Source organism: Dermatophagoides farinae, chromosome 9, assembly GCF_024713945.1.
Source record: "Dermatophagoides farinae isolate YC_2012a chromosome 9, ASM2471394v1, whole genome shotgun sequence".
Lineage (NCBI taxonomy): Eukaryota > Metazoa > Arthropoda > Arachnida > Sarcoptiformes > Pyroglyphidae > Dermatophagoides > Dermatophagoides farinae.
The window spans coordinates 523489-550124 of NC_134685.1; the positions used below are offsets into that span (position 1 = coordinate 523489).

General features: G+C 31.9%; 9 protein-coding genes across 10 annotated transcripts; 6 read left to right on the forward strand and 3 right to left on the reverse strand.

The window, feature by feature from the left end:
- Positions 1 to 2285: 2285 nt before the first annotated feature.
- Positions 2286 to 4006, forward strand: LOC124498123 (zinc finger protein Zpr1). Its single transcript, XM_047061833.2, has one exon. It carries the CDS (start codon positions 2402 to 2404, stop codon positions 3689 to 3691), a length of 1290 nt encoding a protein of 429 aa, XP_046917789.2. The 5' UTR covers positions 2286 to 2401; the 3' UTR covers positions 3692 to 4006.
- LOC124498127 (pseudouridine-5'-phosphatase) lies at positions 3786 to 5061 on the forward strand. The gene is made up of 3 exons (XM_047061838.2): positions 3786 to 4204; positions 4278 to 4355; positions 4416 to 5061. The coding sequence occupies exons 1-3, from the start codon at positions 4111 to 4113 to the stop codon at positions 4976 to 4978; spliced, it is 735 nt and encodes a 244-aa protein (XP_046917794.2). The 5' UTR covers positions 3786 to 4110; the 3' UTR covers positions 4979 to 5061.
- Dus3 (Dihydrouridine synthase 3) lies at positions 4419 to 7059 on the reverse strand. The gene is made up of 3 exons (XM_047061829.2): positions 6961 to 7059; positions 5858 to 6907; positions 4419 to 5779 (listed from the first exon to the last, which is right to left on the reverse strand). The coding sequence occupies exons 1-3, from the start codon at positions 7004 to 7006 to the stop codon at positions 5052 to 5054; spliced, it is 1824 nt and encodes a 607-aa protein (XP_046917785.2). The 5' UTR covers positions 7007 to 7059; the 3' UTR covers positions 4419 to 5051.
- A 61-nt stretch (positions 7060 to 7120) lies between these two features.
- On the forward strand, positions 7121 to 7952 carry LOC124498132 (uncharacterized). Its single transcript, XM_047061842.2, has 3 exons — positions 7121 to 7307; positions 7382 to 7555; positions 7642 to 7952. Exons 1-3 carry the CDS (start codon positions 7242 to 7244, stop codon positions 7771 to 7773), a joined length of 372 nt encoding a protein of 123 aa, XP_046917798.2. The 5' UTR covers positions 7121 to 7241; the 3' UTR covers positions 7774 to 7952.
- A 395-nt stretch (positions 7953 to 8347) lies between these two features.
- Positions 8348 to 15710, forward strand: Mnn1 (menin 1). Of its 2 annotated transcripts, none has more exons than XR_012832418.1 (5): positions 8348 to 12356; positions 12740 to 13117; positions 13176 to 14498; positions 14552 to 15178; positions 15436 to 15710. XR_012832418.1 is itself a non-coding variant. In XM_075734042.1 (5 exons), exons 2-5 carry the CDS (start codon positions 9791 to 9793, stop codon positions 14731 to 14733), a joined length of 4449 nt encoding a protein of 1482 aa, XP_075590157.1. In that variant the 5' UTR covers positions 8348 to 8892; positions 9003 to 9790; the 3' UTR covers positions 14734 to 15710. The 2 variants fall into 2 exon arrangements, 1 of the variants encoding a protein (XP_075590157.1); XM_075734042.1 differs by having other exon boundaries at positions 8348 to 8892; positions 9003 to 12356; positions 14552 to 15710.
- On the reverse strand, positions 15699 to 17523 carry LOC124497691 (uncharacterized). The gene has a single exon (XM_075734043.1). It carries the CDS (start codon positions 17521 to 17523, stop codon positions 15751 to 15753), a length of 1773 nt encoding a protein of 590 aa, XP_075590158.1. The 3' UTR covers positions 15699 to 15750.
- LOC124498131 (receptor expression-enhancing protein 5) lies at positions 17323 to 19876 on the forward strand. Its single transcript, XM_075734044.1, has 4 exons — positions 17323 to 17782; positions 17846 to 17875; positions 18037 to 19307; positions 19369 to 19876. Exons 3-4 carry the CDS (start codon positions 18922 to 18924, stop codon positions 19649 to 19651), a joined length of 669 nt encoding a protein of 222 aa, XP_075590159.1. The 5' UTR covers positions 17323 to 17782; positions 17846 to 17875; positions 18037 to 18921; the 3' UTR covers positions 19652 to 19876.
- A 927-nt stretch (positions 19877 to 20803) lies between these two features.
- LOC124498125 (uncharacterized) lies at positions 20804 to 22426 on the forward strand. The gene is made up of 2 exons (XM_047061835.2): positions 20804 to 21340; positions 21415 to 22426. The coding sequence occupies exons 1-2, from the start codon at positions 21166 to 21168 to the stop codon at positions 22332 to 22334; spliced, it is 1095 nt and encodes a 364-aa protein (XP_046917791.2). The 5' UTR covers positions 20804 to 21165; the 3' UTR covers positions 22335 to 22426.
- LOC124498114 (uncharacterized) lies at positions 22319 to 26594 on the reverse strand. Its single transcript, XM_047061824.2, has 3 exons — positions 25174 to 26594; positions 23100 to 25121; positions 22319 to 23036 (listed from the first exon to the last, which is right to left on the reverse strand). Exons 1-3 carry the CDS (start codon positions 26546 to 26548, stop codon positions 22417 to 22419), a joined length of 4017 nt encoding a protein of 1338 aa, XP_046917780.2. The 5' UTR covers positions 26549 to 26594; the 3' UTR covers positions 22319 to 22416.
- Positions 26595 to 26636: the final 42 nt, after the last annotated feature.

The window sequence follows — 26636 nt, forward strand, 5'->3', positions numbered from 1 at the left end:
TAAAGACCATAGGGATGAATGAAAGAAGAAGAAATGGAATGGAATGGAATGGATGGTAGTTATTCGACGTCATTCGATGAAAGATCTGATAAAACATGATTCAAAAAAAAAGAAAAAGAAAATTCAATTTTTTTTTCCTCATAATTGATTGATTGATTCATGATTCGATGATGATAACCGATGATAAAATGCATGAAAAAATTTTCTCTGATGATGAATATGATGATGAAGAAGCATCGAACACACACACACACACACACAGACAAACAGTAAGAGGAAGGAATTATGATTGTTCGATATATCGATTGTTTTTTTTTCATATATTTATTATCGATTATATCGTATACGATATTTAAAATAATAATACAAACATTCGATATGGCCATCGTCGATGACTTCGTTCATGATCTTTGTTTGTCTGTGTGTGTATGTTTTTTTTTTTTTTTTGATGATCACAAATGATGGCCATCATTTGTACGATTGATCGAAAAAAAAGAAAAAAAAATTTTTTTTTTCTTTTGTTTACCTGTTTTGTTCCAAACATTAACGACGTCGTTTGGAACGAACAACAAGTTTTTTTTTCGATGATGATGATCAATGGAATGGCATGGCATAAATCGTCTTTTGTTTTGATGTCATAAAAAAAAAATTTCGCACCATCATCATCATTATCATTTTGGAACATGAATTTATTTGCATCACAATTGAAGAAGACGATCAAAAAAGCAAAAAATTCAAATTTCAGTCGGACAGGGAGTGAGGAAAAAAACCTCAATATGATCGATTCGGGGGGCTATCCTGTCGTTGAACTTTTTTTTTGGGGGGCCTATTTCTCACCGTTATTTATTCATACGAACGAACTGCCATTGTTGTCCAATTTTATGATCATCGAATTAATATTGATCAAATTTGATTCTAGAAAGAAAAGAAATTTAAAAAAAAAATCTTGAAGATTTGTTCAATTTTTTTTTATATTTCTCGTGATGATTTGTGAAATGTGGACAGTGGTCACAACTGTTTTTTTTTAAATTTTTTTCTATCAAAACAAAAAATCATCATCCAATGATGAATTCAATAACAACAAGATAAAGATCACTTTTGAAATTCCATTCGAAATTATCATCAGAAAGAAAAAAAAAAAAAGAAAACGACAACAACAACGTCATCAGCAATCGTATGATGATGATGGCAATGAAAACATTGAAAACGCCATCCATTAACCCAACAACCGTAATAAAAGGATTATATTAAAAATCAAGTATATAAAAGTTTCATCAAGAAGAAAAATAACACTAATATCCGCATACCGTGCAAAAAAAAAAAACTCGAATGACAAGATTATTATTAGAAATCATTGACATTACAAGATGGTAATGGAATCAATCCTTTTTTTTTTGGCCGGTTATTGATCTCGGTTTTTATCGTCATTAATTTTTTCAAAAACAACAAGAAAAACAATTTAAAAGTTTGGCAAAAAAAATAACACTATGGCAACGATTTCATCACTTTGAATTTTCAACATTTATTTTTTTTGTTATTATTCAAATTTTTTTCTGTTTTTTTTTTGTTTTGTTTTTCTAGAACATCGTGATTGCTGTTGTTATTGCATTTTTGATTGGATTTAGAGCATCATTCATCGACATTATCGTGACTAGAGATTAGTGAACAAAAAAAAAATAATAATAATCATCATTGTTTCTTCTGTTGTTAGATTATACCATTTGTAATCTTTGACAACATTTCAGACATGGTAATTATATATGAAACACACAGGCATCAAGCATTTTTTTTTTATTCCACAGAGATACACATCAAAACAAGATAATCGAAAGAGAAGAATAAAGACAAAGTAGACATGTGATGTGTAGAATGAAGAAATTCAGTGATGGCCATGAAATGAAATGAAAAAATTAAATTAAAAAAAAAATGTCAAAATCAAGATCAAAAATAAACAAACGAAAAAGGTCAGAAAATTTTGATGATGATGATGATAGAATATCTTTCTTCGTATTTTTTTTCAAGAATTGTTCGATTTGAGCATTATTGATTTGTTTATATTAATTAAATGGCTACCATCACCACCTGCTGTGTTGAATAATAAAACAAAACAAAATGAGCATTTCACTGGATTTCACGTTTTGTGATTGCAATTTTTAATTGAAATTTTTACACGAATCATCATCCAATGTGTAATGATGATTCATGATTTGATGATGAAGCGCGAATTTGAAAATTTTGAAAAAAAATATCAAAAATAGTCGTTCATCACAATCGATGATAGTGATGATGATGATGTTGCATGTTGCATGCATGTGTTTTTTTTGTTTTAAATTCGACGAATGATTTTTGTTTTTCTATCAACTTTTAAGTACATTTGACCAACAAAAAAAAAAAAAAAAACATGACGGAAAAATTATTCAACGATCTTCGTGAAATAGCCGATGAACCGAATGACGATATGACTGAAATTGAAAATTGTTATTGTGTCAATTGTGGCAAAGATGGTACTACACGTATGCTGTTGACAGATATTCCATTTTTTCATCAAGTAGTTGTCATGTCATTCGAATGTTTACATTGTAATTATCGTAATAATGAACTACAACCAGCTGCAAAAATAGCCGAAAAAGGTGTCCGTTTTGAATTGATGGTAATGGACGTGAAAGATCTTAGCCGACAATTGATAAAAACCGAATGGTCACGAGTGAAAATTCCAGAATTGGATTTTGAAATTAAACAACAAAATGGTTTGGTTACAACTGTTGAAGGAATCTTAGAACGTGCCATTACTGGTTTGAAATATTCCCTTGAACTTAATGAACAAATCGATAATGATCAACGAAACGCTATGGTGGATTTTATCGAACGAATGCACGGTCTACAAGAAACACGTGAACCATTCACGTTGATTATTGAAGATATAAGTGGCAATAGTTTTATTGAAAATTTCCTTGCACCTGAACCAGATCCACGATTAAAAGTAACGAATTTTATACGAACAATCGACGAGGATAAATTACTTGGAATCTATGAAAATAATATCGATGACGACGGAACAGCCGATAATCTTAAAGATGAAGTTTTACAATTTCAAACAAATTGTCCAAATTGTAATGCACCATGTTTTACGAACATGAAATTGACGAAAATACCACATTTCAAAGAAATAATTATAATGGCCACCAATTGTGAAATATGTGGTAGCCGTACTAATGAGGTTAAATCCGGTACTGGTATCGGATCTCATGGTGTACGTATTACCATGAAAATTCGTAATGAAAATGATTTGAAAAAAGAAGTTATACGTTCCGATACATGTAATATATCGATACCGGAATTATCATTGACACTTCATTCATCTGGTTCTGGACGTTATACAACCGTACAAGGATTAGGTATGAATATGATCGATGATCTACGAAAAACAAATCCATTCATTGATGGTGATTCATCGCGTGAAGAAATCCGTCAAAAAATTGATAGATTAAAAACACGTCTATCGGATATGTTAGACATGACAATCATATTGGATGATCCATGTGGAAATAGTTTCGTTGAACAAGCCGATAATGTTAATGTTGAATATTATGAACGTAGCTGGGAACAGAATGAAGAATTTGGTTTGAATGATATGAATACCAATGATAATGATACCATTGTTGTTGGAACCAAAACAGATGATGGGAAATGAAAAAAAAGAATTACAATCGAATTACATCAGAACACATTTGGTAACATTATTCATTGATGGCACCCTGTGTGTGTTTGTGTTTGTGTGTGTGTGTGTGTGTAAACAGCATGCATCCAAGGACAAGATTGGCGTGTTTGTGTTCGAATTAAAAATAAAAAAAAGCCAACAAACAAATGAACCGGAATCGATCCATATCCCAGATATTTTATAACATTTTCTCTAAATCAATTATTGTATTCTGATTCGATTTTTTTGATTGTTGTTGTTGTTGTCATTTGTGATTTTTTCATTTATCCATCAAGATCATTTTTGTATTTTATTTTTGTATACCAAAAAAAAAAAAGATTCGATTTTTTTTCCAATTTGAATTTTTGTTTTTGTCGTTGTTGTTTTAATCAATTATCATTCAAGTGAAGACAATGTCATCATCATCATCAACATCATCGGTAACACCGTTACAACCACAGAAAACCATCACACATGTTATCTTTGATATGGATGGTTTGATTTTGGGTAACAAAAAAAAAAAATTTTCGTTGTTTTCTCTCTCGTTAAATTATTCTATATTCATTGATTTCAACGATAGATACGGAAACGTTGTATGAAAAAGCCATCAATTCGGTAACAAAACGTTATGGTCATGAATATCCATTTGAAGTGAAAAGTAAGTTTTCATACATGATAGAATTTGTCATTCATTTTGTAATGGTTTTTTTTCATATAGTGAAAACTATGGGCCGTATCGGTCCAGAAGGATCACAGATTATTATCGATGAACTTGAATTGCCATTGACTGTTGATGAATATTCCCGTTTGGTGGATGAAGAATATCGAAAAGTTTTCACCGAATTTGTTCCACTGATGCCTGGCGCTGAACGATTGATTCGCCATTTACATAGCCATGGAATACCAATAGCTGTAGCAACAAGTTCAAAAGCATTTGCATTCGATTTGAAAACTAAACATCATCCGGAATTATTTCAATTATTTCATCACATATTGATTGCATCGAATGATCCAGAAATAGTACGTGGTAAACCAGATCCACAAACATTTCTAGTTTGTGCACGAAGATTTCAGCCACCAGTTTCGGAATCACAAATGTCAAATGTTCTTGTATTTGAAGATTCAGTTGCCGGTATTCAGGCTGCAAATGCAGCCGGTATGCAATCTGTTTGGGTGCCGGATTCACGTATGCCAAAAAATTCTGTCCAATCATCGATAGTATTGAAATCATTACAAGAATTTAAACCCGAACAATTTGGTTTACCACCTTTTGTTGAATGAAACCAAAATCTTTGTCCAAAAAAAAAATTTAATTAATTTAATTTAGAATTTAAAAAAAAAATTTAAATAAAATTCAATAAGAAGATGCTTTATGTTTGGGAATGAATGTAAAACCATCATCCACTGGGCCAAGAAGCATTTCAGTGATGTTGATCCAATCACTACAAGATGATGATGCCATCATTGTTTCGAGATCATCACGTCCATGATATCTAGGTGGACGATCATTAATATGTTGTGGTAATCGTTCCAATAAACCAACCGGTATATAACGATGTAGAAATGAAAGCCATTCCAATAGGAACCAACGTGTTTTTTCCACACCTTCTCTATCGGAACCCCAATTGGCTAGACCATGATTAACAAAACGACGTAGAATGTCTAAACGTTCCGTTGAACGTATATCCCAAACACGACGTTCTTTAATTTCCGTAAATATCCATGGTTTAATCAATGCACCGCGTCCAATCATAATACCATCAACATTGTATTGTTCTAATTTTTCATAATATTCTTCCTGTGATAATATATCACCTGATCCAAATATAGTTAATGGTTCATAATCTTTGCTATCATCATCAACAGATTTATGAGCTTCGGTTACACATTCACCAATATATGACCAATCAGCCAATTTTGTATACCGTTGTTCACGTGATCTACCATGTAATGTAATCATTGACAAACGATTACGTGGCCATTCACGTACAGTGGTGATTAGATTTTTTGCTATATTTTTTCCATTATGTACACCTGTTCGCATTTTTAATGTAAACGGTACGTTTATAACTGATGATACACCTTTTTGTTTGAATGATGGATGGAAATTATTATTAAATTTTTTTTTTGTTGAAAAAATTTCAAAACATCATGACTTACTGTAGATGATGTTATCTAATTTACGTCGACGTTCCATAAGTGCACAACCGGCACCTTTACGATAAATCAGATCGATTGGACAGCCCATATTTAAATCGATAAAATCAACATCACATTCATTGCAAATAATCTGGGCACAACGTGCCAATTGATCTGGTCCTGAACCACATAATTGTACACCGAATATATCTTCAGATGAATGGCGACGAATTAGTGCCCATTCTGAACTGGAACCTTCTAAAAGCGATGAACTGACGGCCATCTCACCACAGGTAATATCGGCACCGAATTCTTTACAAATACGACGAAATGGTAAATTTCCAACAGTTGTCAATGGTGCAAGATAAAGTTTGCCACGAAAATCAACCGTTCGTTTTAATGGCAATGATCGTGATTCTTTTTTCAATTCTGCTAATCGAACATTATCTGCTGAACAAATTCGTTGACTTATTTGATTGGCATCACCAAAATTATATTTTCGTTTTCTTAGCTGAAGTTGTACATCTTTGGCAAGAAAATTCAACGTTCGATCTTCACGGCTAATACGTTCGAATTTTTCCTCATCGATCACATTATAACGTCCATCACGAAGATGGCCACTACCAAAACGACAAAATATTCCAGCATTACATTTACCGAATCGTTCGAAATTTGGACAATGATCACCGATATCATTACGGTTAGGATTTTCGGCCAGATATGCATCGATATCATGTGAAAATGTACAACCATCACCGAATGGACATTTATTATCACGAAAATAACCACGACATATTCGATGTCGGGTTTGTCCCAATTGTTTCACTGCTTTATGCATCTGTCCACGACGTTGTTTATTTTGACCACGCATCTTTTTTTTCCGTTTCTTTTCGATATCGCCATCACCATCATGATTAATTGATTCATTATCATTTTCCGAAATTATTTTACGTTTATGTTCAGATTTGTCATCATCATCATTATCTCCATCTTTGATTAATTCATTTTTTTGTTCAATGAAAATATTTGTCGAACGTTCGATAAGAAATTCTTTTCGGATCGGTGCTATACCTAAATAATCAATTATTAGGTCACAACAATAATCTATATATTCAATTCGTTACCTTTTTCAATAATGACACCATCTTGATGATTATCGGATTTTTCCATAATAATAATTTTCGTTTTATGAAAAAATATTTTATTTTTAATACACACGTGCACGTGACGTTTATTACATGTCGTACGTCCTATATGGAAGGCACCGTTTTTTTTTCATTTCGTGAGTTTGACCGAGTTGTTATTGTCTTGTTTTGTTTGTGTGATATATTCGATTATATTTGTCCTGATCGTGTTTTTTCTTTTGGAAAGATTGAAAATTTTTTGAATAATCCAATTTAAAACGATGGCCAATTTACTTCGTACCGCTTATGTTCGTCGTGCAATGATGATGAATCCGACATTGTTCAAGGTAAAATTCGATTGATTTTTTTTTTAAAAGTTATTTCACATTGTTGATTTTCAATAATTTTTTTTTTTAAATAGTACACCGCAATGCGAGCATTATCGGCTGCACCGGCACCAAAACCAAATCCACATGGCTGGAAATCATGGAAAGATATACCGGATTCTGAATTGCCAGCATGTCCAGATCCAACGAATCCATTGTATGAATTGCAGCAATATAAAAATATTCAAAAGAAACGTATCTGGTATCAGGTATATTATATAACACAATCAGTTTATGATGAAAATGTGTGCTCTACTGAATCTAATCTGAATCATTTTTTTTCCATTTTTCATAGATGAATGAACATATTCCAATTTATTTCCGTGAAGGAACCAAGGATAAAGTTTTGGTTTCACTTTATGTTGTCATGTTGTTTTCACTATTATCATATGAATATTATATGATTGTTACAAAGGTTGCTGTTTGAACACAAAAAAAAAATAACAACAGACCGTGATGGCTAAAAAAAGTGAATGAATGTGTTAAATTCGAAAAAAAATAGAAAAATTTTAAATTTTTGTAGTCATCAAATTAAAAATGTTTTCTTTCCTAATCAATTGATTGATTTGAATAAAAAAAAATAAAATAAAATTATTCTCGAGAGAATTTCCTTTTTCTACAATTTGCCATGTCATTGATATGTGCAAATCCACTACAGGTCATTCATTCGATAGAGAATATTCTCGATCGAATGAATCAGTGGCCACACTAGATGGCCATTTTTTTCTATTTCAAGGCCAATGATGATGATGATGATGATGGTTTTTTTTTTTGTTTTGGTCACATGATGATGACATTCCAACAGTTTCTTTCTGTTTTTGCCGTGTATGTGTGTCTGTTTTGGTGTTTAATCGACCAACATTTTTTTGTCTATAAATGTATTACAGACTGTGTCCTTGACAACGAAAATGTCTAAATGTTGTTGGTTTTAGGTTTGTTTTTCTTTTCTTTTTTTTTTATTTTCTGGAAAACAATAACGTAGACGATGATGGCCAAAAAGAACAATCATTGTTGATTGAATTCAGAATTCGCACAAATGAATCACCACCATCGATGTATCGATCTATCGAATCGACCATCATCATCATCATCTTTATATAATTTTTTGAACATTCGATTTCAAAATCATCATCTGCACACAATAACACACACACACCAAACATTGGAATTGAAAAAATTTGACATTGAAATTTTTTTCATTTGTTTTAACCTTGACATTTGCCCTTTCTGTTTTGTTGAAGGCCATTCTCATCTGATCTCACCCACCTTTTCATCATTTGATTTCACATATAATCATCATCATCATTGTTCGAAGGATGGTAGTGTAATCTCTCATCATTCTCAATTATCGTATCATTATTAAAACATGAATTTGACAGACTGAATTTTGTTGTTCTGGTCATATGACACCAACCACAAGCACATTCAAACCAAACCATGAAAAAAAATCGATACGTGAAAAAAAACGAGTTTTACATAACAACAACAACAACAACAACAAATATGGACGTTCAATTGAAAAGAAAAAAACGTACCAAACCAAAAGGTAAGGTTGTTCCCAATTTCATTATAAAAAATAATAATGTGGGCGGTACAACCGGATGTTTATACCCCCTACAACCATCATCATCATCACTTTTATTTATTTGCAAACAGCATTTAAACAAAACCAATGGGATTTGTGTTTGTTTGTGTGTGTGTAATGGAGGTTGGTCTCAATTTTTTTTTTGTCTTCATATGTGAATACACAACATACACAATATACACACACACAGACATATTATATAAATACCGTGATAACCTTGACATGATATTATTTGGTCATCGTTTGTGTTTGTGTCATGACACATGAAAGGTTAAATAACCAAAATCAAAACATTTTTGTTTATGATAATCATTCATTTACTATCATCATGTGAAAAAAAAATTATCCAAATGAAAATCCATATATTATTATAATGTGATCACGTGTTTTGGTTTGTTTGTTTGTTTCATCATATATTTAATCCCGGAAATTCCATTCTAGCCAGACAAGAAAAAAAAACCGACAAACTACTACCCTCATTTTAGCTTCAGCTACCATCATCATCTTAATCATCTTAAAATTATATAGCGATTTTTTTTCTGATCACACGATTATGTATATTCGTTGCGTTTCTGATGAGTAGTGGTATGATGCACCAGGAAAAGTAAATTTCTAAAAATAGAAAACCAGAAAAGAATCATTTTGTGTGTGTGTGTGGATACCCTCGCTTATTCTCAACTCATGCATCAAATCGGTGAGTAGTAAAAGAATCCATCACGTACACAGACAGACACACACACACACACATCTTTGATCGGATGGAAATAACAACCCAAAACCAAGACAAAATCAGCTATAGTAAAACATTGATTGAGTCGAATCTTCATCATTATGAAAATTTCAAATTTATTTTATTAATATGGCTACCTATACAACAACAACAACAACAACAGCAGCAGCAGCAAACTGGATTGCAATTGCGTCAAATCAACATCATCAATGCCACCATAATAGTTTTACCAGATTATCATCATCATCATCATCATCACAGCATATTCCTGATTCTTCTTCTTCTTCTTGTACTTCATCATTGAATGATGAAATCATCATTTCAACTTTTAATAATCTAAACAACAACAAAGAACAACAAATTGATGGTCATCATCATCATCATCATACTTGTCATGATCAAGATGATATTGAAAAGATATCATCTACCACTACTACAACAGCAACAACAACAACAACTACTCCTTTGAATACTAAAATTCAATCATCATCGATATTATTCAATAAGCTTCAATCGAACCATCATGATGATGATGATGACAGCGATGGTAAATATTATAAATCCACAAATAATCATTATTCATCATCGTTATCATCTAGTTGTCAATATTCAATAATCAATAATCATAATCATAATCATCATCAGATAAATTCTTGTGATACAAATCAAGAATCTGTCTGGAATTATACCGCTGCCGCTACTACTACTACTACTACTGCTGCTGCTACCGCTATCACAATTGGAAATTTGGAAACTAAAACCAGGACTAGCTGCAGTAGCAGCAGCAACAACAACAACAACGACAACAGCAGCTGCACAAACACGAATAATTTCAATCAACAAACGAGCAGCAGCATCAACAGTAGCAGGAATACGTTGAGTAATTTTGTTAATGGTAAAAGTAGTGGTGGCGATGATGGAAACATCATCAATGAATCTACTACTACTACAACTACTATTAAAGAAAAACGACAGAATCAAAACACGGAAATAAATAAATGTTCCAACAATAACAATAAAAATGACAATGTTTTGGAAAAATTTAATTCATCTGCATTGATGAATCATCATGATTATGATAATAATCGATTGCAAACATTTGATGAATTATTAAATCATCACATACATGAACTGTCATCATCATCATCATCATCAACATCTTGTTATTGTTCATCGAATAATAATAATAATTCGTTGAACCATAAATCCAGAAAAAAATCAAAACGACCAAGACAACAACAACAACAACAAAAACGAATGACAGCCCATAATAATAATGCCGGTGTTCTATACAATGAACAACGACAACAAAAACAACAACAGCATCATCATCATCAACAACAACAACAACAACATAGAAAAAGATCATCATCAACGAAATCGATCGTTGTTATTGATGGTGGTAATCATAATCATCATCAATGTAATAATAATGTCGATGATGATGATGATATGGGTGGTAATAATGTTGATGCTGGTGATGGTAGTTATGTTGAAAGAAATCAAAGGCAAAATTTAGGTAGCCGACATCGACAAAATAGTAGACGAACGACAGCGAATCATCACTTTAATAATTCAAGCATTTCATCATCATCATCATCATCATCATTGATTGGACATTCATCAAACCTACGTCATAATAATAATAATAAACTAAATTTACAAACAAAACAACAACAAACGAATCATATTAAATTATCAACAAATAACAAAAACAATAATGAGAATGAAAATAAAAATATACCTGTAACATCCGGTCCAATTACGACGACGACGATGAATTTACGAAATCGAACATTAAAAGTAGCAGCTATAGCGACAGCAACAGCAACAGTGACAGCGACAACAACAAAAACGGAACATCAGCCGTCATCGAACATATCGACATTGGCAACATGTCCTACACAAACAACGTTACCAACAAATAGTGATACAATAATAATTAAGAATCTTACAACCAAAATTAATAATGATAATCATCATTCAGGACAACAGCAACAACAACAACGACGACGATCGAATCGACGTCAAAATAATAATAAACAGGCAGATTTATCAATCGATTCGAAACAATCTGAACAACAACAACAACAGGCAAGTCTTCCGCTATCATCATCATCATCATCCACGACGACATTAAATTCATCAAGATCTATACGCAGTTTTTTTCCATTACGTACAATTGGTGCTGTTTGTGAATTATTTCGTTCACAATTAGATCCTGGACAATGTAATGACAATGATGATGATGATTCAGATTTGATTAGTAATCGTCATCATCATCATCATCATCATGAATCATCGAATCGGAATGAACCAGATTTAGCGTTATTATCAATTGTATTGGGTATAATTGAAACATCACTTACACGTGGTCTTTATATTGATCATACGGAATCCTCATCATCGATTAATAATGAACATTCGACGACGACGACATTATCCGATTCTCATGAATTACATCAGCAACAGCCATCAATGACAAATGATAGTAATGAACGAAATTCATCAACAACAATGAATGATGATAATCATCATCATCATCATGGTAGCTATTCACCAGCTGAAGCATCTATTGCACCAATTGTACCTATTGTATCGAATATAATACATACACCATTAGATATACCAATACCAACTGTTTATTATGAAAATGTTGAAAGTTTATTAAAAAAATTTCAACAACACATTAAAGGTAAGCCATATTTTCAATTCCAAGTGTTAATCAATCAATATTATAATAATAATAATCGGAAATGAATTCAACGAATGAAAAAAAAATCCGTTACATTTACTTGTTGAATCCAATTGACACACAGACAGACACATGGTTGAATTAATGTAGTGGAAAAACTATTGTGTGCGTGTGTGAACAGCTGTCATGTCCGTTTGTCCGACAGTTATGTTTATGTGGGACATCTGTTATGTTTGTTGAATGAATGAAATGAGAGAAAGGATCGATAGATTGAGAGTTGTGTTGAGACAGATGACAGACCGGTATTTTTTTTTTTTTTTTTTTTTTGATGGATTACTAATTTTGAATTGCTAATTTGATTTTTTTTTCTCGTTGTTATTTAGAATCGATTGATCTCGATAAATGTGTAACGGATGTGGTGATTGAAAAGCCAAATAATGATGATAGTTGCAACGACGACAATGGTGGCAGCAACAGTAATCATGATTCAAAAACCACTCCAACTGCCACCACCAACAATTATAATAATAATAATTTACGTGAGCTTATAACAAAGATCTCCGAATTAATCTGGTCAAATCTACATCGATCACATTATAAAGATCGTGCACATTTACAAACAATTTATAGCTATGTTAGTGAAAATAAATTGGACTGTTATGGTGTTGCATATACTGTATTGGCTGCATGTCAAATATTGGGCCTAGATGATGTTCGTCTTGTTATGTCTGAAGATCATGCATGGGTTACATTTGGCCAAGGTAAGTTTTTGTCATTTTGATTTTTGATTTCAATTGATGGAGTATATATTTGTAACAGGTGAAACATGTGAAGTTACATGGCATGGAAAATGTGGTAATGATGATCGTTGTGGTCAATCAATACCATCACAAATGGAATCATTAAATTGTTGGCTTTATTTAAATGGAAATACAATGATATGTGATCGATTTCAAACAATAGCCACATTGGTATCGGCCATGAATTTATCAATAAATGCAACACAAGATTCCGAAGAATTAGCAATTCTTCAACAACATCTTCTTTGGATATTATATGATTATGGTTACCTTGAACGTTATCCAATGGCATTAGGTAATCTTGGTGATATTGAAGATGTTTGTTCCATACATTCAACAACGGCACGTAAACATCCATTAGAATTATTTAATGAAGCTATTGAATCAGCAAAAAAGTATTATAATGATTATCATGTTTATCCATATACATATCTTGGTGGTTATTATTTCCGAAAACGCCAGTTTAAACAAGCATTTCAAGCATGGGCCGATGCTTCACGTGTTGTAATGAAATATAATTATACACGTGATGATGAAGAAATTTATAAAGAATTTCAAGAGATATCTAATGATCTCATACCATATGTTGTTAAATATTCTACTTCTGTTGCCACTGCTGCTGCTGTTGGTAATGATGATGATAATGGTCGAATAGATTCTATTATTGATGATCCAGAATGTTTTGTACATTTGCTAAGATTTTATGATGGTCTTTGTGCATGGGAAGAAGATTCAACGACACCTGTATTACATATTGGTTGGACAAAACCAATTGTATCGACTATATCGAAATTTCCATATCGTACAAGATCTCAAATCATTATTAAAGTTGATCCAACATTGAATGTTAAACATCAATTTAATCAATCATCAATGATCAGTGATGGTGATCATCAAGATGATTCGATTGAAAATTCAGAAAATCATAATATAAACATCAGTGGAAGTATTGTTGTCGTTGCTAGTGGTGGTGGTGGTGGTCGTGAAAGAAGGCGAAGACGTGCAGCATCAATTGGTCAACAACAACTACCACCGGCAACACCGCCACCACCTGTTGTAATGATAAAACAAGAAATTAATAACAGTAATGGTGAATTGAACCATACGGAACAAATGAAACAAAAATCCATTGAAAAAATGGATTGTATTGATAACCAAGATGAAAATGATGGAAAAATTGTCGCCATTTTAGTTAGTAAAAAATTTTCTGGTATTAAAAATCTTCTGACAGCTGATAAATTAAACACATCGGCCATACAGCTACAACTGACAGCACAATCACAGGTAAACATTTTTAATCATGGAAAACGTTCTGGTGGCGGTGGTAGTAATCGATTATTAGGTAAGTTATCTTTTTCGAATCGAATCTATCTAATTCCAATTTTGTTCAAATAGTCGGTTCAGGTAAATCTATTGGTCAATTTTCCGAAATGGATTATATTGTATCGACGACGACGACAACGATGAATTCATCAACAACGACTGCTGTTGGTAGTGGACAAACACGCACAAATAATCATCATACAATCATAAATCAACAACAAAATTCAAGTAATAAACGTCTCCGTCGTGAATGATAATTTTTTTGTTTTGTTTTGTTTGTATTCGAACAAAGAAGAAGAATCGAATCATCATCATCAGTATTTTTTCTCTATTGAATGGATTAAGTGGAGTGAAAGAATTTTTTTTTCATTGCTTGTTTGAAATAATCATCTCATCATCATCATCATCCTCGTGTCCAAAAAAAAAATTCAAAAATCATAGAATTTCAGAATTTTTTTTTCTTTATTCGTGTTATTAGATTCAAATTCAAAATTTTTTCATTATTTCTACCATTTTTTTTTCTATCTCAACATCATCATCAATCATCATCATCATTACCATTGAAATATAATTCTTCCACAAACACACACACACATACACAAAACTTTGCTTCATCAAACACAATCGATAATTATCTGATTTCATTTTTTTTTATCTCTCGAATTTATTACTTCATTTGTTTCTTCATGTGAAAAAAAGGTAGGTTTTATCATTCATTATTTTGTATTGCTAGTTCTTCACACACACCGACACACTGATACACCAAAAATTTTGAAACTAGAAAAAAAACTCCACTTTTTCACTACACAAACACACAAACACACACACATCACATGGACAGTATTTGATATATTTATGTGAGAGAAAAAACACAGAATTTTTTTTTGTTACAAATTTTATAATCTAAAAAAATTTGACATAATTATTGTTGTCGTTTTTCTTTTTTTTTGCTATAGAATATTACACACAAACACGTGACAAAAAACCTAACCTTTACGTTATTCGACTAAAAAAAAAAAAACAAACAAACAAAGAAAATATTTTTGTATTGATACAGATTATTATTGCTCTACTATTACTATTATTATTATTGAAATTTTAATCTGAATTGAAAAATTTCTCTGAGATTTGAATTTTGAATCATTATTATTATTATCTATTATTACATATTGATGATTATGATTATATAAAATATTTAAAAATTTGAATAAAAAATCAATTTTCTTTTTTTTTTTTTGTTTCTTTGCCAAAATCATGTTCTCATCATCATATCATAGCTGTATAATAAGTCGTGGATGAAATTGTATACGTTGATCAAAATCAACAAATGCTTTATAGATAATTTTACCGGATTTAAAATATCTACCAATATTACCTACTCGTTGTCGAGATTGTTCCAATTGTTGTTGCTGCTGCTGTTGTTGTTGTTGTTGTTTATCACTATCATCCGTATTATTCATAGCTAATGATTTTTTGAATGGTACAACATTGGTTGTTGGTGATGTTGTTGCACAACATTCGAGTAAATATTCAATTATACCATGGCCATAGATATCGGATTTTTTCTGTACACATGTTGTACCATCATTAATGATGGTAAATTTTTCTGCAATACGTTCAGCTAAAAATGGTGATCGATAACGATTACGTAAATCGGTTAATATTTCACGATAATAATGAACATTTGGTTGTAATGTACCGCGAAAAATTTTCTGCTGTATTATATACGATAATATGATTGAACGAAAACGTATTTGATTTTCATTATCTATAGCCATTTTAAATGGTTGTTGTTGTTGTTGTTGTTGTCGATGTTCATCATCATAGAGCCGTGACGTTGTTGCCGTCGATGTTGATGTTGATGGTGATGGTGATGGAATAATAATTTTTTTCGTTTTAGCTGCTTCAGCATAAATCAGATAACATTCAATACCCAATAATTCAGCAACACGATAATGATAGCGACAAATTTTCAAATGGCCACCAAATTCTTCATCCAAACGGCGACAATAATTATTACAATAAATAATTTGATCACAACCAACGCATGGAATGAATTTATAGCCAATCCAATTGGCACACCAACCACAATAACGAAGTGGTTTTGTGGTCAACATTGATATTGGTTTTTCATACAAGATATCGTGGCCACGTGGTTGAACCGTATTATCTTTATAGCAATTTTGACTCAAATCCATCACTTGTTCCATATTGCTATGTTTATATGGATAGTATTGAAATTTATTTGCAGCCATTGTTGGCGATAGATCAATTTTCGTTTCTAATGCATCCAATTTATACATCCATTGTATCAAACGATCGGATGGTTTCGTTTTCGTTGTTGTCGTTGAAAGCATCTGAATGGCCAATTCAACTCGTGCACGGTCCAAAAATTCGGCTGCTATACGCATCCATCGTTGTATACGTGAATCAGAACGTCCAAAACAGGTAGTTTTATTTAGATTTGAATCAACTATCTCTATACATGATTCAATATAACATTCACTTATGGTACGATGATTATCACTATCTTCAATAACATTTTCTAGATAATAATTTGAATCAAAAAATGAATAATAAAATAATCTTTTCGAAAGAAATGCCAATGCACGATGATGATATGATTCAAATAATAGACGATCATTTGCAGCTGTAAGTATGGCTCTTGAAAAACAATTAATGGCTAAATTCAGTTCCGATAATCTACCTTGTCGAATGAAATATTGTCCCATTTGTAAAAATCGATTAGCTTCTTGATCATTTTTTGAATGTTTTCTATTTTGATCATCAATATCATTTCGAATCATTCGATATAATAAATCGATCGAAATAGTTGCCTGCTGTTGTTGTTGCTGTTGTTGATGTTGTTGTTCGAAAAATGTTTCTTCTGATAAAATTTCCGCATTATCGGGAATACGCCAATCTCTTATCATTTTTCGTATAATATTTCCAATACTTTTCATATCAATATCATCTTCATCTTCTTTATCAGCGACATCATCGTCGATTATTGATTTGAACATTGTCGTTCCGAATGTTGCCATGACAAAAATTCAACACGTTTTTTTTTCTTGACGAAAAAAAAAATTCGATCCATTTTATGTTCATGGAAGCAACAACTAAAAAAAAAAATTCCACCTATTACTCAAATTAAATTATTTGAAATTGTTCGAAATTTGCTAATTTCAATGACTTATTTTTTTTTGTTTTCAATGTCAAAATAATGACAGCAGCAACAACAGCCATGGAAAAGGATGAAGAACCTAAAGGATGTCTAATTATGGCATAGTCATTCAAATTCAGGTAAAATCAAATCGAAATGTCTCTCAATGTTTTAAATTTTCATTTTATCATTCGAAAACAAAGGAATCCTACTATTACTATTATGTTCGAATGGTAAGCATTCAAGAATCAAGAGCTTTTGACCATTCACTATTAATAACCAGTTATCATTCATTAATTCAGTTTTTTTTTTATTTTAAATATATTCATCTTCCTGGTTATTATGGGCGCCAATGGCAATTCAATTGGATTATTGTTGTTGACAAACGTCGTAGACAATCGATCATTAACAACACAATAATATTGCCACAACAACAACAGTGTTGAAAAAAAAGCCAATCAAACCAAACAGACCACCACCACCATCATCATCAACAATCGTAAATTATCATTAATGATGACGATGATGATGATGATGGTCGTCATTGAAAGAAATACACTATCCACACATACATACATAGTGACAGACAGTTGATCATAATGATCGTCTCTTGTTCTCTCTCTCTCTTTCTCTCAATGTTTTGATCAGTTTTCTTGTTGTATACAACAACCAAATAATGATGATATACAAATGGTGGTGGTGGTGGTAACACACACACACACACACACACATATCAAACACTCAATCTCTTTTTCTATCTGTTTGTGCATTTAATTATTATATGTCCAAAACATCCATTATTATTAGATGGATGGATGTGGATATCATCCACTTTTTTTATCACTGACTGAAATGTGAATGCGTATTGTATCTTTAAAATGATGAATGAATGGATGAAAGAAAGCAGAAAAAAAATGTTGAAATCATCATCATTATTATTATTATATGTCGATGACAACAACAAAACAAAACAATCAAACAAACATTGACATCATCATCATCATCATCATAAAAAAAACATGATAATTCACTATAGTGGATTTGATCATCATCATCATCATCAGAAAAAAAATCGAACGCATCATTTTCATCGAATGTTTTTAATTTGTTGTTGTCGATACTGCTGTTACATTATTATCAATTAAAGCAATCAAAATTTTGATTTTGATTTTCTGATCATCATCCAATAACAACGACGATTTACATTTTCTTTGTTTTATATTTACATTACACATTCATTTAAATTCAAAATAATTCTCAACGGTCAAAAAAAAAAAAAATGAAAACAACATCAAAAAACAAATCATCATCTACGGCAAATTCCAATGATAATAATAATCATCATCAACAGCAGCAACAACAACAACAAGCTGCAGCATTAAAAACAATGTTTAACAATGTAATGGAAACAATGGATCGTTTTCTTGATACTGAAGATAATCTTATTGTACAGGCATTAATGCAATTAGAACAACGTACAAATATATCGAAACGTTTTTTAGCACGTATATTATTAATATTAATAATTGGCTATCTAATATTTAGCTATACATTTTTGGATACATTATCACGTATTATAATGTTTCTTTATCCATCATATCGTTCATATTATAAACTTAAATATTGTTCACATTTACAACGTGAAGATCTTGTTGATCTGGTCAAGTAAGTTATTTTGTTTTGATTGAATTTGAATTTAATTATCCAATATATTTTTTTTTTTTAGATTCTGGATATTCATGTCATTCTTTATAACTGTTGATCTTTTATTTGGTAATCTAATACCATTAGGATTTTTTATAAAAGGATTAATACTTGTACAATGTGTTATACCACATAATCCAACGGCAATACATTTTGTATATGAAAATATTATCAGACCATCGTATGCATATCTTGAAGAAAATGATTATATACGACAATTGAATCAGTATTTACAGCAACAACAATCATATCATCATCATAATCATAATGATCAATTGGATTCTGATGAATTTCATGTACGATGAAATTTAAAGATTGAACAAACTAAAACAGAACAAAAAAAAATGATAAATGAATTTTTGCTCATTCCATTTCCATATGATGATGATGATTGTCAAATTTTTTTTTATATCTGATTTTATAGATGAATTTTTATATTTCACTGATATGATCACACTATATGTTACATTTCCTTATTTGTTTATTTTTCTTTCTAATAAAAATTGAAATGAGAAAATAAAAAATAAAAATCTGGGTTAATTAAGGGGGATAGGAACTGTAGAGGGCGCAAAAAAAACGCATTTTTTGTTAAATGATTGCTCTTCAATGAAACGTCCGAAGTTTTTGAAACTTACTTATGTAATTATTTAGGGTCCCTAGAATAATTTAACATAAACAAAAAATAAAAAATATTTATACATCAATATGAAACAATCAGTTGAAAATCAGCTGTACAAAAAACATGGTCCGCGTGATATCTTAAGAACCGTAGCTCAGAATTTGATGAAATTTTCAGGAATTATGGACAGAATTAGCGGCTATCGTGAGTGACTAAATCATGGCTCACAACCGGATATTATGGCGGATATTAGCCTGAATGTGAAGAAAAAAACTGTTAATTTTTCAACCCTAAGTTTCAATTGGTCCAAAAATGCCCTTCTCCTTGGAGATATATAACGATTTAGTCACTCACGATAACCACTAATCCTGTCCATAATTCCCGAAAATTTCATCAAATTCCGAGCTACGGTTCTTAAGATATCACACCGACCATGCTTTTTGCACAGCTGATTTTCAACTGATTGTTTCATATTGATGTATAAATATTTTTTATTTTTTGTTTATGTTAAATTATTCTAGGACTCCAAAATAATTAAATAGGTAAATTTCAAAAATTTCGGACGTTTCATTAAAGAGCAATCATTTAACAAAAAATGTGTTTTTTTTGCGCCCTCTATACTTCCTATCCCCCTTAATGCAACAACAACAACAAAAAATAACCAATGTAAATGATCATACCATTAAATTTTGGTTACAATGTAATAGATATAATTATACAATAAACCCACCAGTACCATTACCACCACCACCACCACCACCGCACCACCCAAACGAAAATAACATTGACCCATTTTTAGATAATTGGCATTTTTTTTTTGCATTGTTATCACCAAAACCAATATATACAACAAACACTTCCTATATGTCACACGATTGTATGTGTGTGTGTATTTATCACACACTTACACAATAGTTTGACAGTGAAGAATAGAAAAAGAAAAATAGAAAATAGAAACAAAAAAAAATAATCGAAATTGTTCCGGTTCGAATGTTTTTGATGATTCTTCAATATATTACTATAGCTTGTTTGAATGTGTGTGTGTAGATCGTTCTAACTAACTATAATAAGATATAGTTTGAAAGAAAAGAAAAAAAAAGACAGGTTAGTGTGTGTTTTTTCTTTTTGTTTGCAAACTAGATTTTATTTTCTGTACATTATTACCATTTGGTTGTCGAAGATCGAAAAAAAGAATGGAATATGTCACATTCGATTCAAAATATTCGATTTGATCATTTGATTTTCTCCAAAAGTATCTCGAGCATATTGTTTTCGTTTTTTTTTTTTTTTTTTTTGGAATTCAACGGGAACATCATGTATGGTTACGGCATCAATCTGGTGATTATAATAGTGTTTTTTATCGAAGCTTCCTGTGGTAAGTAATTTTATTTCGTAAAATTTTGTTTTGAATTTGATTTTAAAGTTTTTTGTTTCTCACACCTCATTTAGAAAAATCTGAACCATATCGAATCAATACAAAAGATTTGAATAAATTTTTCAACATCAAATACAATGGCAGTAGCAACGTTGTTCGTGATGATGATTATACAATGGTCCGTTTGGATCAATCGAATAATGACAATGATCGGATGACGAAACAAACGGATAATGATTCAATTAATCAACGAAAAGGATTTCAACGAAAAAATATTGAAACAATTCCTGACTATTTAGACTTGAATTTGGTTTCAAATTCGAATCTTGACCACAATAGTAAAAATAGACATTCAAATGATCGTTGTCGATGTGTTTGTGATACGGATCGATTTGAATCATTTGAATTTTTATTACCGGAAATAATAAATTTGAAAATGTTACGAAATATTACTAAATATGCACCGAATTCAAATCATTTACAACGGCTTTTCAATAGTTTCATAATCGATGAACATAACGTGAAACGACCAAAAACGACATCAAATCCGGCAATAATTATGACGACAACGACTAGACAACCAGAAGTATTGTCACCACCATCATTGTTCAGTACATCCACCAGTCAACCGTTGATCACTAGTCCTGTCCGATGGCAACGACGTGCATTCAAATTAGGTATACCATTTCTAGCTACAGCTATGTTGACCAAAATATTTGGCCACAATTATTCATTACGACGATCATCACCGAAAGCAAAACGATTCGATGAAAATCAATGGTCATTACCGTCGAAATCAGATGACGGTGAAAATATTCAAACTGAAAATCTCCTATATTGGCCTGGATTCATTGATGTTAGACCAATCGTATTGAATTCTGATGATATTCAATGGTCATCACCATCGCCACTTGCATCATCACAATTCATACAAAGACGAAAAGATACATGTCATAGTCAACAACAACATTACTATGATTATGATAGACGATAATGTTACAAATTATTTATTTATTTATTAACAATTATTAGGCATGTATGGTTTTTTTCATCTTGATAATTTATTTTCAATAAACTTAAAATAAATGTTTCGATTCTATCTTAAGAATATGTTCATTACGATAACGTTCAATACGTTCGGCTCTTTCATGTCGATTGATTAATGGATTGTATTTAACACAGAATACTAATAATGCCATTGTATGATAAAATATGACCAATAAGACTAATTTGACAATACAATCGTAGAAATATTCAACATTTGTTGGAATATTAAATATATACATCAATGATTGTATTTCATACGATTTACAACGATCACCACCATAAATAAGCCATAATGTTGCATGAAATTGATACCGATATATTGAAAAATTCGATAGAAAACGTACGATAAAATTCATTTCTTCAATTACATTGTATACATTGGATAATAATAGAAAAAAGCCCTGTGAAAATCCTATTACAATAAATATGGCAATAATTGATCTATGTAGTAACAAAACGTTCATATTCATTAGGGCCAGAAAACACAATGATGATAAATATAAATTGATCACTTGCCACCAGAAAAAATTATTGGGCGAAACTGTTGAATAGATATCGATTACATAAGCAAAGATTATGACGATCGAAAGAATCATGATAGAATCGAACAATGATTTCGCCAAATAATATGCGCCACACGTATACCACCCTTTAATTAGAATAAATTAGTTAATTGGAAGTGATTAAAAAGAAACGAAAATCGAAAACATACCATTTGAATGTTGAGTTGCGAAAAATTTCACTTCGAAGGAAAACAAGTTGCTTATATGCGCATTCAATATCGAAAAGAATGCTAAACTTGAAAACATGACAAAATTAACATTGCTGGCAAGACGAGAATCGTTTTTCCATTTATGATCAGTAACATTCAAACAAACAGCTTGAAAATCATCTTCTATCGATATACAACCGTCAATTTCAGCTATTTTTTTATCAAAAAAATCAAGAATCATAATGCCTAGAAAGGCGTGTACAATCACACTTGTAAGCCATAATGGCCATTGATATCGGATTGAACAATGAGCCAAACGTCGGAATAAAATTGATACCGATCGCAATGAAAATCGCATTCGAGGGAATGGTACACCATCCTTTATATGAACAGCATCCTGTAACAGCGACGGTGTGATTTTATTGATTTGATTATCAGTTTTTTCGGCTAATCGCTGTACGATGGGATTCAAGTGACCAGTGCAAGAATATCGAATGAGAGTTTCGATTGGGAATCGTTTATCTTCATCGATGGAAGATGCTTCACTGAGAAAACTTTTGATTTGGGCTGGCGGTCCTGAATAGATACCAAGGCCATCGAATGCAAGCACATAGCATAGGTCAAACATGTCCAATTGTTCGGTACTAGGTTGATGAATGCTGACCACCATAGTGATATCTGGATGACGAGCAATGAATTGTCGAAGACATCGGAGGACCAACCGGGCCGAATTGGAATCCAAACCACTGACAGGTTCATCAATGCAAATTAGATTGGGCATTCGAACGGATGTCAATTCCATTGCCAGAGCCAGTCGTTTCCTTTCTCCACCGGAACAATTTTGTACCAAAGTGTTGGCCGTGTTGGTCATGTCTAATTCATTGAGCAAATTGTCAGCCACTTGTTCATGATCAATTGCTTGTGTTTCGTGACAATTCTTTAATTTAGAAGCATAGACCAAACTTTGTTTGCTTGTCAATCCGGGTATCAAGTGTTTGGATACTTCTTGTTTGATATAGCAAGTCCGAATCGGTACGAATCGACTGAGGTAGAATTGTGTCGAGCCGGTCAGTTTGGTCTTCATTTTTCCATTGAAAACTTTCAACAGTGACGTTTTGCCCGAACCGGAGCTGCCCATGATTGCATTCAATGTTCCAAACTGAAATTGTCCACTGAGATTCCGTAATATCAACTTGTCTCCCAAATCATCTAACGATTCAGGTGTAGGACGCACTTCATAGATGGTATCAGTCGCAAACAATGTCAATTGACGCCATCCAATTATGTAACGGCCAGTACAAAATTGTTGAAATTCATTTTTGGTCATTTCAGGTTCAATATTATTATTATTACTATCAAAAATCTGGACAAACGTAGGCTTTTCATGAAAATCGATTTCAATTGCAGGAGTTAGGATTTTTGTCAATGTTTCTTGCTTTGTTTCTGATACGATTTTTCCATTGTTCACATTGCTAAATGTCCAACGCATCACAATGATAGAAATGATTCGAATCACTATTATTACAATCATCGGCTTTTCTAGGTTTGAATAGACATGGTCTGTGTCGACAAAAAATTGTTTCAATATTTGTGAATATTCTGTTTGTGGATCGCAACGATCAATACCATAGTATGTATGGAGATATCCACCTGCAATAAATCGAGAAGCAAGTAAATGTGATATTGTTCGATAAAATGGTTTGTCCATTAAATCACTGATAACTATCAATCCATTATTTATATTTACTATAACCACCACTACTTGACATAGAATGATAAGTATTTCAAATTGATCAATACAAATACTGGTCAATAAATAACCGAATGATTGGCCATACAAGAATGAAACAATGTTAAATAAATATAGAGTACTCAAACGATACCAATTTATTCGATATTCATCAATATAGAGAATGCCACTAGTCACATAATAAGTCACAACGCTTATAATAACGATGAATATCAATGTGATCAAGTCATTCGCATGAACAGGATGGATTAATGATGAAAAACTGTACCAACCTGTAAAATATATAAATTAGATATATACTGTGTTCAATGCTACGAGTCTTACCAGTACGATATTCGTGACGGAGAATTTTCATAAAATTCACTGTCATCAACGAATACATTGCTATACCGAGTGAAAATGTAAGTAATATTATTAAAAAAAGTAGCATAATAAGTGTTCCGATTAATCGATCTTCTTTCAATTTATTCTGACAGGTTTGATTCAAATGTTCAATATTGAATGGTATACATCCTCGTGGTATCACCATATCTTTATTGGTGATTGATGTATAAGTAATAAGAGTTATTATGATTAAAATCAAAATACCAATTATATGCCGAACATCTGCTATGAATGTCAAACGTAATAGACGCCAGAATTGTGTCCAAAGATCCGAACTACGAAATTTTCGTGAATAATGAGGAATGCCCTTTGGAATAAAAGCAAATGGACATTCTTCTTTTTCAAATTTACTGAATTGAGCTGTAAGTCGTTGATGGTCTTGTTGCACACTTTCTTTTGTTAATTTTCTCACTTGTTCATCATTGATGCCATTGCTAGCGATACGAAGATATTCCTGGATCGGAGAATCATCCTCATTCAATGCGATTCCAGTGATTTGATTCAGATGTGACCGTAATCGATCCGGTTGATCAGAATAAATGCAAACACCTCCTTTGGCTATGATATACAATTGATCGAACATATCCAATATATCCGAACTGGGAGCATGAATTGACACGAGGACTGTGATGCCATTCTGTGTGGACAATCGTTGTAGACACTTCATAACCACCAATGCTGACTCACTATCCAGACCGGTAGTAGGTTCATCGATGAACAAAAACGGTGGTTTCGATTCGATTGACATCAGCTCTTGAGCGATAGCCACTCGACGTTGTTCGCCACCAGAGCAATTTTCGAAACGTGTTTGCAACACTTTTGGATTTAGCATTAATTCCTGAATCGTTGACTGGATGTGTTGATATGCTCGGCCATGATAGTGAGCAGGATTCTTGAAGCAGAATGCATAATACAAAGTCTCGAGCACTGTGAACCGTCCAAGGATTATCTCATGAACGAATTGTGGCACAAAACTGACCAATGAATTCGATGACTTTGTGATTATTTCACTGTTAATATAAATTTCAGTGTCGGGTGAAATGTTCTTGGCTGGAACATTGCCAATGAGACAATTTATGAGCGAAGTTTTACCGGCACCGGATGGTCCAAGCAATGCATTCAAACTGTTTATCCGTACTGATCCATTAAGACGATTGAGGATCACTTTTCGCCGTCGTCGTGGTTGCCAACCATCGACCATAAACCATTCATCAACTTCATAACGTAAATTTTTCCAACACAACGAAATTGGTTTTTTGAATTCACAACATACATCTGTTTCATTCGACATCATTTTATCAAATAAAATGCTCATGGATAAAATATCATCAAATATATAAAATTGAAAATGCAATCATCATCATATGAATAACAATTTTCAGAAAATGAATTGGATAAATAAA